At 35.6% G+C, this 15,187-nt stretch overlaps 1 protein-coding gene across 1 annotated transcript; it reads left to right on the forward strand.

The window, feature by feature from the left end:
- The first annotated feature begins 301 nt into the window (after positions 1-301).
- On the forward strand, positions 302-14,930 carry LOC121408556 (MIT domain-containing protein 1-like). Its single transcript, XM_041600064.1, has 6 exons — positions 302-351; positions 3,960-4,133; positions 9,240-9,341; positions 9,840-10,063; positions 10,527-10,636; positions 14,217-14,930. Exons 2-6 carry the CDS (start codon positions 3,992-3,994, stop codon positions 14,368-14,370), a joined length of 732 nt encoding a protein of 243 aa, XP_041455998.1. The 5' UTR covers positions 302-351; positions 3,960-3,991; the 3' UTR covers positions 14,371-14,930.
- The last annotated feature ends 257 nt before the right edge of the window (positions 14,931-15,187 follow it).

Here is a 15,187-nt window from a genome sequence, read left to right on the forward strand (position 1 = left end):
TAGAGTAATTATCTCTTTATATCGGAAACTTCGTTTAACCGAATTGCCATGCACTCTCCGATCCCATGCGGACAACATGGAATAGTACACACACATTATTGACAACTTCTCTCTGGAGCCAATGTTCCTCTCATATAACTCTCTGCATAGAGCTATTCCATGCTCTCTGCATGCATGCACTTCTGTGTGCATGTTTGTATGGAACACACACGACCACAATCTAATGAATATTCATCGGCGAGAGTGACGTCATTTTACGAGTGTCCTTTCAAACTTAAATATTAAGTGCCTACCAATTTGGCCACGTAAAAGAAAAGAAAAGGTACCAAAAGAAAACATCCGGTGGTGGTGGTAATTATTTTTGCTCACTCCTATACTATATCTAGCCTAAATCATTTGGCATAATCGTGATATAGTCCCCAAATCCAAAAGTGGGGATCATTAGAATCACACCTACCAGAACGTATGAAAATCACTTCCTTTCTCCAGAACACAGTCCCCAACTCTTGCACAGCTCTGTAGCAAAATGATAACACACACAAATGAAACACACTGCACTGTATATAAACACTGTAGCAAAATGATAACACACACAAATGAAACACACTGCACTGTATATAAACACTAGGGTTCTCTCCCTATTATATACTCGTGATACAGTCCCCACTCAATGGGAAATCAAGTTCGATTTTCACGGCGGTGGGGACAGCTTCAACAGTATAGTATACTCGTGATCCAGTCCCCACGCTATGGGATACACGGTTCGCTTTGTACGCAGTGGGGACAGTTCCAACAGTATAGCTATACTCGTGATACCATCCCCACGCTATGGGATACACAGTTCGTTTGGCACGCAGTGGGGATAGCTCCAACAGTATCATACTCGTGATACCGTCCCCTCACAACATGAAATCGTGCTCGTTCAACAAGGGGATGGGGACAGTTTCCCAATGCAATGTGAAAGCATTTTAGGATATGGCTGCGGAAGTTGGGGGGGGGGGACTTCAGCCCCTACCTTTTTCCAAACATAAACGTGAAAATATGACCATAGAATTGTGATTTCATGTGCAGCTTCCCCCTTTTGCACCCACAAATGTAATGCACTTTACCCACGAATGTAATAATTTTTGATCGTCCACAGATGAAATAATGACTATTTACCCACAAATGTAATAAATTTGAAGGGATTTTCAGCGAATACTTCTAAACTAAAATCCTATAGAAATGCCTTCATATAGCACAAAAGTTCAAAGTCTTTTTTTCCAGACCCGGTTGATTAATAAATTATAATGTGAGCCCAAAGTCTTTTTTCCAGACCTGGTTGTTTAAAAAATTATATAAGTTCTTTTTTCCAGACCCGGTTGTTTAAATTATTATATGAGCTAGTTCGAAGTCTTTTTTCAGACCCAGTTTTACAAATCATTTCTTAAAGAGTCAAAAAGTAACACAGATCCCCACCCTCTTATTAATGTAAAATAACATGGAAATATAGCGTAGTCTTACATCCAGACCCAGGGTTTTCAAAAAAATGAATACTACTACTAATAAATTAATAATTATATAAATTTATTTGAATGATTCAATTCATAATAATATTAATTTATTAGTAGTAGTATTCATTTTTATTTGAAAGATCTGGGTCTGGATGAAAGACTACGCTATATTTCCATGTTATTTTACATTAATACAAGAGTGGGGATCTTTGTTACTTTTTGACTCTTTAAGAAATGATTTGTAAAACTGGGTCTGAAAAAAAGACTTCGAACTTTTGTGCTATATGAAGGCATTTCTATAGGATTTTTATTCGCTGAAAATCCCTTCAAATTTATTACATTTGTGGGTAAATTATTTCATTTGTGGACGATCAAAAATTATTACATTCGTGGGTAAAGTGCATTACATTTGTGGGTGCAAAAGGGGGAAGCTGCACATGAAATCACAATTCTATGGTCATATTTTCACGTTTATGTTTGGAAAAAGGTAGGGGCTGAAGTCCCCCCCCCCCCCCAACTTCCGCAGCCATATCCTAAAATGCTTTCACATTGCATTGGGAAACTGTCCCCATCCCCTTGTTGAACGAGCACGATTTCATGTTGTGAGGGGACGGTATCACGAGTATGATACTGTTGGAGCTATCCCCACTGCGTGCCAAACGAACTGTGTATCCCATAGCGTGGGGATGGTATCACGAGTATAGCTATACTGTTGGAACTGTCCCCACTGCGTACAAAGCGAACCGTGTATCCCATAGCGTGGGGACTGGATCACGAGTATACTATACTGTTGAAGCTGTCCCCACCGCCGTGAAAATCGAACTTGATTTCCCATTGAGTGGGGACTGTATCACGAGTATATAATAGGGAGAGAACCCTAGTGTTTATATACAGTGCAGTGTGTTTCATTTGTGTGTGTTATCATTTTGCTACAGAGCTGTGCAAGAGTTGGGGACTGTGTTCTGGAGAAAGGAAGTGATTTTCATACGTTCTGGTAGGTGTGATTCTAATGATCCCCACTTTTGGATTTGGGGACTATATCACGATTTGTAGGATATCTTGTACAATGATGATGATAGTGATAGATTATGGTGATGACATAAATCCATCGATATTAATTATAATGGAAAGTTGGAAACTTCAATCTACCTGTCTACAATTTCAGTCCCACATACTAAGAAGCGCGTTATGCTGTTGTTGTCGCGTTATGCCTCATGACGTAATAATAATATGATGTACCGTACCGGTACCTCGGGCGAAGTTCGTGCAGGCTCCACTTCACTACCACTACTCGCTACACTATGCTCCACCTACCCGAACTTCGGGACGGTGAACTCAATCAGATATTCCGAGTGACAAAGGTGGGATGGAAATGTTATTTATTGTACAAAATATAGAAAAATAATATAACGAGAAAGTAATTAGCTTTAGTTTAGGCCTATGCTTAAATAATTAAAGTAATTAACTTTAGGCTAACTTTAGTCCTAAATAATTTCTTACGCTTCACCTATATTTTTATGATTGATGATGAAGATATGATTGATATAATGTGATTTTACGAAATGGCGCGTAGATGACATCACGATGACCATTTGACCTTGAACTTGTTTCGTACACATGATAACATGTATGATAACTGCATAATTGATGATATTTTTATGAAATTATGAAAATTGATAAAAAGAGTTCTGATGATTTTGGTGGAACAAGAAAAGGGTGGAAAAATAAAAATGAATAATAGAAATAAATAAAAAAGAAAATTTGTAAAAACGTAAGAGGTGATCTGTCAACAGACCACCTAAAAAGAAAAAATTCTACGTACCTTTATTTAAAGTTGAACGAAGCCCACAGTGCTACCGTTCAATTGTCAACAAGCGTTCCACCCAAGTCTTCCAGGCTGAAGCGTAGGGTGGGGGTACACATTAGCCTAGAGGACTCAGTGATCATATTTTTTATGAATTTGATGTTGTCATTTGATCACTGAGCCTAGACAAGCAGGCTATGCCAGTGTTTTTTAGACTGGTGCCTCTGATCTACTGGCCATAAGTCATAACAATTACTGTAAAAAAATACATGACTGAGTCGAGTGCAGTACGAGACTGTGTCTTGTGACTTGACTTGAATTGTAAGGAATGTGGAGTGGGGAAGATGACAAGCTTCATCTCAGGAAAATATGGAATGTAGCTCACTCTGTTGATTAGCAGCTCCTCTTTTCCTTTTGTCTCCTCTTCTTCATCTCCTCCTTGTCCTTGCCTCTCTCTTCTCTCCCTTCACCTCTTCCTCCTCTTCCTTCCCTCCCCATTCTTCTCCTCCTTCCTCCTTCTCTTGCTCCTCATACTCCTCATTCTCCTCATTCTCCTCATCTATTCTGCCTGTACTTATTAAAACTATTAAAAAGATATGTCTAAACTCTAAATAATATATTGCCCACAACTACTGATAATATGTGCATAAACTTCTTTTCAGACTGAATTTTCAAGGGTAAAGAAAAATGAAAGATGAGTTCAGCTTTGAGTGGTGTAGAAGCCTCAGCCATTGGTCTCCTCAAGAGGGCAGTAGAGCAAGATGGGAAAGGGAAAGCACAAGAAGCATTAGTCTGCTATAAAGAAGGAATTAAACTTCTTATGGATGTTCTGAGAGGTGGGTATATATCAGAAGTTTTTTTTTTTAATCTCGAATATCCTTTTTTTTCAATTATCCATATTTTTTATATATAAGAAAAGGTGAACTAGATGATAGATGTACAGAGTGAGTCAGAAAAATATTCCTTAAGTTTGAAGTTGTATAATTGTCTAAAGTATGAACATTTAATTTTTATTGATATGTCTTGATAGAATTATATCCCCTGCTCAATTTGGTTACTTTGGTACCATTTTCATATCAAACTTGCCATGCATGACTGTTTGAGGTAGACAGTCTACAGAAGGTCAAAAAGTCTGTGACTGTTGGGCCAAGTTGCTGGGTGAACAGATAAACAAAGTGAAAGCGTGCAGACAAAAAGACACATATCCTTCATTCCACCCACACACACAGAAATGTGTTTAGACAAAACAACTTCAAACTGACACTCTTGAATTGTTTTTCTGACTCGCTCTGTACACATACACAAAGCATACTGAGAAGGAGTCCTGTTCAGAATTTGTTTGTTGTTCCAATGACGGTCTCTGAATTTAAGTCAGCATTTATTCCCATTTACTCCGAGCCCATGTTTCATTTTCTTTTCTTCCATACCGCCCCACTCTCTCTGTCTTTCCCTTGTTTTTCTGATAGATTGAATTTAGGTCAATTCCATTGTGACTTATGGGACATTTGATACTTTTTTCCACATAACTGAGGTGCATATCTGAAATAGTAGCTGCACAAACATGGATTTACTTTATTAAACTGTAAGAAGAATACTGAAACTTACTATATACAAAAATGCATGCTTTCAGCTTGGTTGCATAGGGTGCTATATCTTCAGAAATGTCATTGTGACTTATGGGACGTTGATGGACCACACAAATTGAGCTCTTTTGTTCAAAGTGCCATATCTATCTCAGTTTTATGACAATGTTTTTTAATTTGTGCTTGGATATTAACCAGTGATAGTGCTCACTAACAGTACTTGAATTGGACTTGATTCATTTCATTTGTTTCAGTAGTTGTGTGCAATTGTGTGTGACTTATGGGACAAGTGAATGTGACTGATGGGACCCTATCTCATTTCATGGAATTTACATTTCCTCTCAATGACTTTTTAAGTCAAACTTAATTTCAGCATGAATAAATATTCCCTAATAAGATGACACCTTTAATAATTCATGCCATTGTGTCAGAAATAAATTCAACAAAGGGCAGAAACATCTTTTCATGCACTTCATTTATATAAAGGGAACATTAACCAAAAAAAAGCTTCCTAACTTGTCATCAAGTTTTAAGAACTGTAATCAAATAAGTACAAAATAATCAAACAATTACAATCATAAATATTTAGCAAACAGATGAAAAATGAACGATTAGAATAAAAATGTACACACTTTCCATTGTGACTGATGGGACATAATGATAGGACATATTTGTTACAGATGGGGCAAATAAATGTTGCTTTTCTCTGTCTCGTACAGTATGGTAAGAAAATGACCTTTACAGTGTATACATGTAAGAAAATTAAGACATTAATGCTGCCATGAAGTATATCAATATTCTTGTTAATATATTCTCTTTTGTGTCAAATGCTGATATTTTTCATTAGTTATTGATGTTTATGATAAAACAGATGGATATCAGTGCACAGGCAAATTTTTGACAAAAAATATCAAAATTTTGGCATAAGTTCTTTAAAAAAAAAAAATTTATTAACTGGACTGTCTAGAAAACGGTTGCAATCGATTTCTACTATCTAAACTGCATTACATGTATACTTGTATAGTAAAAAGTGTATTCATTTAAATGGAAGATTTTACCATTGTCTGTGCAAAAAATATGAAAATAATTCATTTTCATGAAAAATCCAAGATGGCCGCCAAAAATTGCCAATTTGGAACCCCATGGGACACGATTTGACAAAGGGAACATCAAGATTCATTAACTATACACTTCAGGCAATACAAAAAATGTTGGTTAAAAAATATATCATGGGGGTGCACCCTATCACAACTTCTTTTTTTGACAATTGCTTGGGTTGATATGTCATCTCTTTCATATAAATTCTGAATGTCTGTAAGGACATCATCATTTATAGAGTACCAAAGTGATGATGTCAGTTGTCATGGTGTAATGGCGGCCTGGTTCTAAACAAAATAACCTGGGGCCATTTCATAAAGCTGTTGTAAGTTAGGAGCAACTTTAAGAATGACTAGTGATCCTTTCTTATATGCTAAAACATTGCCAATTTATGATGACATTTACCACGAGGATCATCGGTCGTTCTTAAAGTCGCTCTTACATGTAAGTTACGAAAAGCTTTATGAACCAGTGCCCTTTTACGACTATCAGAATGATGGTAACAACCAGGGACAACACACATCACCATTTTTGCAAATACAAATGTGTAAGACGATCATGCAGCTGCGACTAGGTTTAGAACCAGTTGATTCAATGTTCATGACATTGTGACATCACACTTTGGTCCTCTTTAAATGCGCATGTTCCTTTCTATTGGCAGGCGGAAGGAATGATTCTGAGAAAACTTGATTGCAAGCTTCTGAACAATTTTTTGGCATTTACAGGGGCTTTAATAGCTCTGCTCATGGTAGCCTTAAATGCATCTGAGGACTGGTGCTCTTATTTTGACAGGATCCAGAGGGTCGCTCAACTACAAAATTTGTGACTGATGGGACATTGACATAGGTTTTAATAGTTTCCATGGAACTACATGTACAGTATATACCAAGTTCACATTATATTTTCTGACAGTCAGCATACTGTTCTCCAGCTTTTAAGCATTCTTGTCTCTCTCTTTGCTGTCATGGACAGCTTTAAGGTGGCATGGTTTACGAACTGTATATGTGACTTATGGGACATGTGACTTATGGGACTTAAATGTATGTCCCCCCAGTATAGCTATTTCAAGTCCAATACAGATGCAGCTTGATTTGTTGATGCAAGCATCTCCTATGGTAGATAAAAAAGTCCAATACTTGTCTCCAGGAGTCTATGGCAGCATATGAGGGAAACTTAATGCTCAAAACTGTGACTTATGGGACATCAAACATACACACCTTGAAATGTATTTTGTGCCTCACAGTTTCAATGCAGCGTGTAAAACAATACAGCTAATGGTAAATTATTGCTTGGAGGTCACATGGACAGTGGAATTTTTCATCAGCACCCTTTGCTTGCCAGGAGCCAGGGATGGGTGAAAGTTGTACACTTTCTATGAAATCTTAGTACCAAAATGCAACAGAGTGCACATTGCGTATTTTATGAATGAATGAGGGTATAGTAAATATAAGTGTGTTTTTGTAAACCTTGAACTGTACACTTATAAACAGTATAAACAAAATTGCTCAGAAAAGAAATTTTTGAAAATGGAAAAATGCAACATTTGGCTGGAATTGACCTTTATTTATTCACAGAAAACTTTACAAATTACTTCAGCTAAAATAGCTGTCTTTCTGGCAAGTGCATAATAATGAATTCAAATACACACAGCAAAAAATGTAAATCCCCCCTTAAACAAACATCCATGAACCACTGGAGTTTTTAATATATGTTTACATGAGCTTGTGGGTAATTTTATAAGCTACCCTCTGAGTGAATATTGTGGACAAACTTTTTGTCATGCTTCAGTGAGCACCTCTATAAGGTAAAACTGTCACTTTTTAAAAGTCACAAGCCAAATGTCATGACTTTGATTCCATTTTATTGGAACTAATTTCACATTTTCATCATGAAAATCATCAGAAAGCTTGTAAAAAGTCCATAGGAGGTCAATTCGAGAAAATCGAGAAAAAAATGATATTATTTAGATTTGGACAATTAAAGTATATTTGGCCAAAAGAAATTGGAGAACATCTTAAAACAAATTTAAGCGTACAAATTGATATTCATGTTACTTGTGGGCGAGGCCTTGTGTCTGGTGGATTTGGGTCGTTTTTAGAATCATATGGACTTGGGCCATTCTTACATTCATGTGCATGGTAGACTTCTGTGGTAAGTAGTAGAAGTAATGAGAGAGGGCGCTATGATATGAAAGCAAGAAATTCCCTTCTCATACCAGATTTTCCTCTTATATGTAAGGCATTTACCCGAGATGATTTCAGAATTGTCATTTATACACAAGATGAGTCATTATATATGGAACAATTTCCCATATTTAACTTAATTTTTCCAAAAATAGAACATGGGCCATTTTTATATTCAGATACTCAATTGCTAATTATGGATATCTGTCACAATCCTTCTTGCATAGTTCATTTGATTTGATTTTTATGAAAATTATGCAAATGAGAAGGAAAGTTCAAGGATTAGTTGAATTTATGGACAAATCAGTGGTGGATCCAGAATTTGAAAATGGGGAGGGGAGCCACTACAAACATGTGTTCAATTTTAACACCTTTTTTAGTTATGAAGGATACTAGTAGTAGTACCGTAAACCCCTATGATGATACGTCACAAAAATTTTGCTCACTCAACCATGAACATATTTTATCAAAATTTTGTGTGGAGTGACTAAATGATGGATAGTGAAACAGCATTAGCAATTTAGCACTATAAAATTCACCCCAAAAAAACAACCTTCGCCCAAAGCTGTATTTACACAATCTGAAAAATGACTCTTGTGACTCTAAATATGTTCATTTTTAATTCAATCTTTGATTACTTATGCATGACTCAAGTGATCAATCTCATTTTTCTCCTTGATTTGCTTAATGAGTGTAGAAAACCACGTATGAAAAATTATATCTCAAAATCCTTCCTTTCAAAAGTTACAGCATTTTGTTTAGGGAGACTAACTTTTTTGGTTGTGTATAGATCAAAATTGAATTACAAAAAAGAAATATCATAAAAATATATTTTTTATTAAGAATCAGTAAGAAATTAAGATGCAATGATAACTTGAAATATGTTGTTTATGTGATTTATATTTTTATATTATATGCATAGATTACAGTAATTTTAAAGGTCAAGTCCCAGAAAAAAAATTGATTTGAATCAATAGAAAAATGCAAACAAGCATCATGCTGAAAATTTCATCAAAATTGGATGTAATTTGTAAAATAAGAAATTTATAGTGTATATGTATTATTGTATTATCTGCAGAAACAACAGACCAAATTAAGAAGCAAGCTTTTCGACAGAAGATTGAGCAATATATGGAGAGAGCAGAAAAGCTTAAAAATCATGTAGATTCTCAGATTGAAGGTGAGTTCAATAATGATGTATTTTGAATTTTAGTCAAACATTAAAACATATACAGTAATGCAATAAGAAGAGACGGGGGGGGGGGGGGGGGGTTATAAAAAGCAACCTACCTTAAAAGATCAAAATACAAACTTTCGATAAATATGTAGTTGTTTTATTCATTGTCATATTACAAGTACCATAAAAGGATAGTGCCACAAGAGGTGATGTAAAGTGCTATCAGCCAAAGTGTGTGTGTTTTTTTTAATTCTTTCAAATTTATAAAAGTTTCAAAGGTGTAACAAACCTTTAGAGCCTAATTTACGCGTAGCTTGGCAAGACACATTTTGACTATCTGTTTATTTCAGTTATAAATTCTTCTTTTTACATACTGTAATTCCTCACTAGATATTCCTATTTTTGGGGGGTTTTATTTCTCTCCTGAATACCATGTATATTCATTATTGTCAGTTGTAGTAGTATGCATTAACTCAGGCTTCTATTGTTCCTTATTTTCAGCTGGTAAATATCATCAGCAGATACAGATCTCTAATGATTCAACTGGTCACAGTTATCATTCTATGTTTACTCCTTATCTTGATGAGTTAGTTACAGAAGTTCATATTGAAGACCCTTACATCCGTAGTAATCATCAGATTTACAACCTTCTTAGATTCTGTGAACTCCTTGTCATATCTGTCGCACCTGTCAAAAGAATTCATCTGTTAACTGGCAGAGATGAGGTTTGTTTTCTCGATTTTCATCACGTCATCTATAAAGTAAAGTTTTTAAAGAGTATGTAAATCTATTTATAATTTTGTTTGAGATGATTTATAATGACAGTATGATACACTTTTGAACCCTAATCCAAATTACAAACTGATTTTTTAGTTAATACAAAAGCTATATATTTGATGAAACAAAAACTTAATATCCATTCAATGTGAAAACCTTTTTTAAAGTCTTTGCATTTTAATAGTGATGAAGTTACTGTTTCATATTCCAGGTATAGTGATATGACACAGCTTTCAGCTATCAAATATTTCTTATTCTTCATCCAAATATGTTGTTAGTTTTAATCAATACCTATTGATTTTTCTGATTTTTTTATTAAAATCAACTCATCATTGGGGTGGGATCGACCTTAATTTTGATATTAAATATCTAGTCTAATCAATTTTATTTTAAATGCTTTTTTTTTACCAGAACCCACATCAGCAGCAGAATAAGCTCAGTGAGTTACAAAGAAGCCTTGCTGACCATGGTGTAGAAATGATAGTCTCATATTCAGACACATTGCATGATAGACAAGTTAGGTAAGATGATTATGTGTTTAGTAATTAAGAGAAATATTTATCACTTCTCAGAACTTTTCTTATATTCAGTTTGCCAATGCAGTTATTTACCTAATGAGAACACAAGTTCAATTTTCATGATTTCATTCATTTTATGCCCCCGCAGACAAAGTCCGGAGGGGACATTAAGCATTGCCCCTGTCCGTCCGTCCTCCCCCACTTTGTTTCCGCGCAATAACTCAAAAAATATTTAATGGATTTTAACAAATTTTGGTGTTTAGGTAGATGACACCAAAATACTGGCTAAGTTCGAATTCAGAGTCCACAGGTCAAAGGTCACAGTTCATTGAATATGCAAGTTGGTTTCTGCACGATAACTTATGAAATATGCAACAGATTTTTAAAAATTTAGGTGTGTAGGTAGATGACACCAAAATACAGGCCAAGTTCAAATTCGGAGTCCGCAGGTCAAAGTTCACAGCTCATACGAGTTGGTTCAATCATAAAAAATTCATGTAGTTGTGAAATAATGCGAGACTCGTGGTTTATGAACCATGTTGCATTAAAGGGGAAGTTCACCCTAAAGAAAACTTTATTGTGAAAATAGCAGAAAAAATAGTAAAAAATATTGGTGAAGGTTTGAGGAAAATAATGTTGTAAGTTAGAGCAATTACGGGATCGGAGTTCGGTTCGGAAGTTTTGCTCCTAAAATCGGAATCGGTTCAAATATCGGATCGGCAGATATTCAAAAACAAAAAAATTTAAATTTGTATGTGGCTGGCGCGTGGACACCTTCTCTACAACATCGTAGTGATGGAGGAGGTAATCGTAATCTCATAAAGGTCGCATGACCTCCCGAAAAAGACGCATTATTATCCAGAGTTGTATACCATGATATTCACCTTCTCTACAACATCGTAGTGATGGCGGAGGTAATCGTAATCTCTTAAAGGTCGCATGACCTCCCGAAAAAGACGCATTATTATCCAGAGTGGTTAACAATGATATTCACCTTCTCTACACCATCGTAGTGATGGCGGAGGTAATCGTAAACTCTTAAAGGTCGCATGACCTCCCGAAAAAGACGCATTATTATCCAGATTGGTTAACCATGATATTCACCTTCTCTACAACATCGTGAGGTAATTGTAATCTCATAAAGGTCGCATGACCTCCCGAAAAAGACGCATTATTATCCAGAGTTGTTCACCATGATATTTACCTTCTCTACAACATCGTAGTGATAGCGGAGGTAATCGTAAACTCTTAGAGGACGTATAGTCAGATAGTCGTAAATATTACCGCGCATGTCAGCGTGTTCAACTAAATCTTATTCGCCTCCGCTTAAGATCAAAACATAGCGTCTTTTCGTTGTTTTTCTTCCTCCATTTTTGTCGGAGATCAAAACATATCACCAATTATCATCGTTTTGTTCTTCCCCGATTATGTCGGAGATCAAAACAAATCATAATCTTCTTCTCCACCTGCCTTTCCGCTAATATAGGAGATAAAAACAAATCATAATTTTCTTCCCCTTTATCTTCTTTTCCTTCCACCGCTTTTGTCTGAGATGTAAACAAATCACCAGCGCATTTTGACGGCAAACATGTCGCCACATGTTTTTTTTTTGTCTTGTTATGTTTTGGTTTTTCCGATCCGATTTTTTCCCCACTGGTCAAAAATCGGAGTTCGGAAAAATGTAGAAAAAAGGGGAAAGTCGGATCGGATCGGGAATTGGAATAAAAATTGGTTACAGCATAAGAGGAAAATCCGTTAAAGAGTAAAAAAGTTATTAGAGTTCAAAATTTTGGATTTGTGACGTCATAAACGAGCAGCTGCCCCATGTGTTATGTAATATAAAATGTATGAATTTCAAATTTTGTATGGTTCCTGATGACTTAATTTTGTATTCTTTTCATGATCGGGTGTGAAATGATTTGTCTATTGATATACAAAAGTTACAGTGAAAACCATTTTCAATTTTCTGAGAAAATGACATTTCATTGATTTTTTACCATGCGCTATGTAGGAATGCTGGTCGCATATGACGTCACAAATCAAATAATTGAAATTCTAATAACTTTTTGATTATTTGATGAATTTTTCTCAAACCTTCGGCAATATTTTTGTCTCACCTGCGAAGCAAAGTGAGACTATAGGCGCCGCTTTTCCGACGGCGGCGGCGGCGTCAACATCAAATCTTAACCTGAGGTTAAAGTTTTGAAATGACGTCATAACTTAGAAAGTATATGGACCTGGTTAATAAAACTTGGCCATAAGGTTAATCAAGTATTACTGAACATCCTATTAGAGTTTCATGTCACATGACCAAGGTCAAAGGTCATTTAGGGTCAATAAACTTAGACCATGTTGGAGGAATCAACATCGAAATCTTAACCCGAGGTTAAGTTTTTGAAATGTCATCATAACTTAGAAAATATATGGACCTAGTTCATGAAACTTGGACATAAGGTTAATCAAGTATCACTGAACATCCTACATGAGGTTCATGTCACATGACCAAGGTCAAAGGTCATTTAGGGTCAATGAACTTTGGCCAAACTGGGGATATCTGTTGATTTCCCCTCATAACTTTGAAAGTTTATGGATCTGATTCATGAAACTTGGACATAATAGTAATCAAGCGTCACTGAAAATTTTGTGCAAGTTTGAGGTCTCATGATTAAGGTCAAAGGTCATTTAGGGTCAATGAACTTTGGCCGAATCGGGGGTATCTGTTGAATTACCATCATAACTTTGAAAGTTTATTGGTCTAGTTCATTAAACTTGGACATTAGAGTAATCAAGTATCACTGAACATCCTGTGCGCATTTCAGGTCACATGGCCAAGGTCAAAGGTCAATGAACTTTGGCCGAATTGGGTGTATCTGTTGAATTACCATCATAACTTTGAAAGTTTATGGATCTGATTCATGAAACTTGTACATAAGAGTAATCAAGTATCACTGAACATCCTGTTCGAGTTTCAGGTCACATGATCAAGGTCAAAGGTCGTGTAAGGTCAATGAACTTTGGCCATGTTGGGGTTTTTTGTTGAATAACCATCATATCTCTGTAAGTTTATTGGTCTAGTTCATAAAAAGTGGACATAAGAGTAACCATGTATCACTGAACATCTTGTGCGAGTTAGAGTAGTATTCAAAGTCAGCACTGCTGCTATATTGAACCGCGTGATGCAGGTGAGACGGCCAGAGGCATTCCACTTGTTTATTATTTTTTCTGCTATTTTTACAATAAACTTTTTGTCAGGGTGAACTTCCCCTTTAAAGAAGTCAAATTGATATATGTGGTCCCAAAACAATAGACTCGGAAAATTTACCAGTGTATATCACTGAAATGTGACGAAAACTATTTTCATCTCTTTTTTTTTAACTGATAACAATTTCCAAGCTTAGATAGGTAATTATAATAAAGATGACATTGCACTTTACTGAATAACAAGATCCCTCCCCCGTTGAACTTGAGCATTCATATCGCATTTATAATCCTACTTGGTAAGAAATATATCCTACTTTGTACTTTTTACAGCTCAATGATGCTGTATTGTTATACTTTCGCATCTTTCTTTCTCTTTTCCAAGGTTCAACAACGGTTGGATCATCAAGATTGGTCGAGGTTTAGATTACTTCAAGAGGACTGGTCAGTATAGCATCGGATTCTGTGATATGGATCTGAGACGATGTCATGAAACTACAGTAGATATTTTCCATAGCAAGCATACAAAAGACAGATGACATAGGTAGTATGTTAGAACACTGTATCTTCCATAGCAAGCATACAAAAGACAAATGTTATAGATAGTATGTTAAAACATTGTTCATCTTGACATGATTGATGAAGTCATCTTTATTCATTAAAGAATAAAGGTGTGGATGAACCAGTGTGCAATTTATTTCAAATGAAATTTGAGGATCTAATAGAACAACTCAATCGTGGTATATGAAATTTGTGTTCTATGCTATTTACACCCTGAAATAAATTGTACATTGAAACACCTCAGTCATGCAGCTATATGTTATTGTAGTTGTGTATGAAAACACCATGTAATGAATGCTGAAATCTGTAAGGACCAAAACACTGTGTCTATTTACATAAAACAGTCACCTTAGCAGTAACTGATTATTTCAAGCAGCTCTAAAATTAAGAACTGCACTACTGTTGCATAAGAACATACCGCTTGACTCGATTAGTCAATAAGTTGATAAAGATTAGCGGTAGGCAGGTCCTGAAAGAGTGGCTTTTATCCAAGTGATATTAAGCATGGTGTAGACTGATTTTGTATACTTTTTTTCAATGAAAACACCTTTACTTTGGTAATTGCTGGTATAGTTATTTCACATTTTTAGTACATTTGTTTTGTGGAAGAATAATTATATTGTGGTGGGTTCACTCCTATCTCTTTTTATTTTCTCGACTACGGTAATTCAACAGGACTTAGATCAGTTGTCAGGCACTCATGCTGTCTCTCTGTTTGATAACACTAGATCTCGAAATGTAACCATACGCCCAACTCATTCAAATTAAACTGGAGACCAATATGTAGGATACGTT

The sequence above is a fragment of the Lytechinus variegatus genome, chromosome 1 (genome assembly GCF_018143015.1).
Source record: "Lytechinus variegatus isolate NC3 chromosome 1, Lvar_3.0, whole genome shotgun sequence".
NCBI lineage: Eukaryota > Metazoa > Echinodermata > Echinoidea > Temnopleuroida > Toxopneustidae > Lytechinus > Lytechinus variegatus.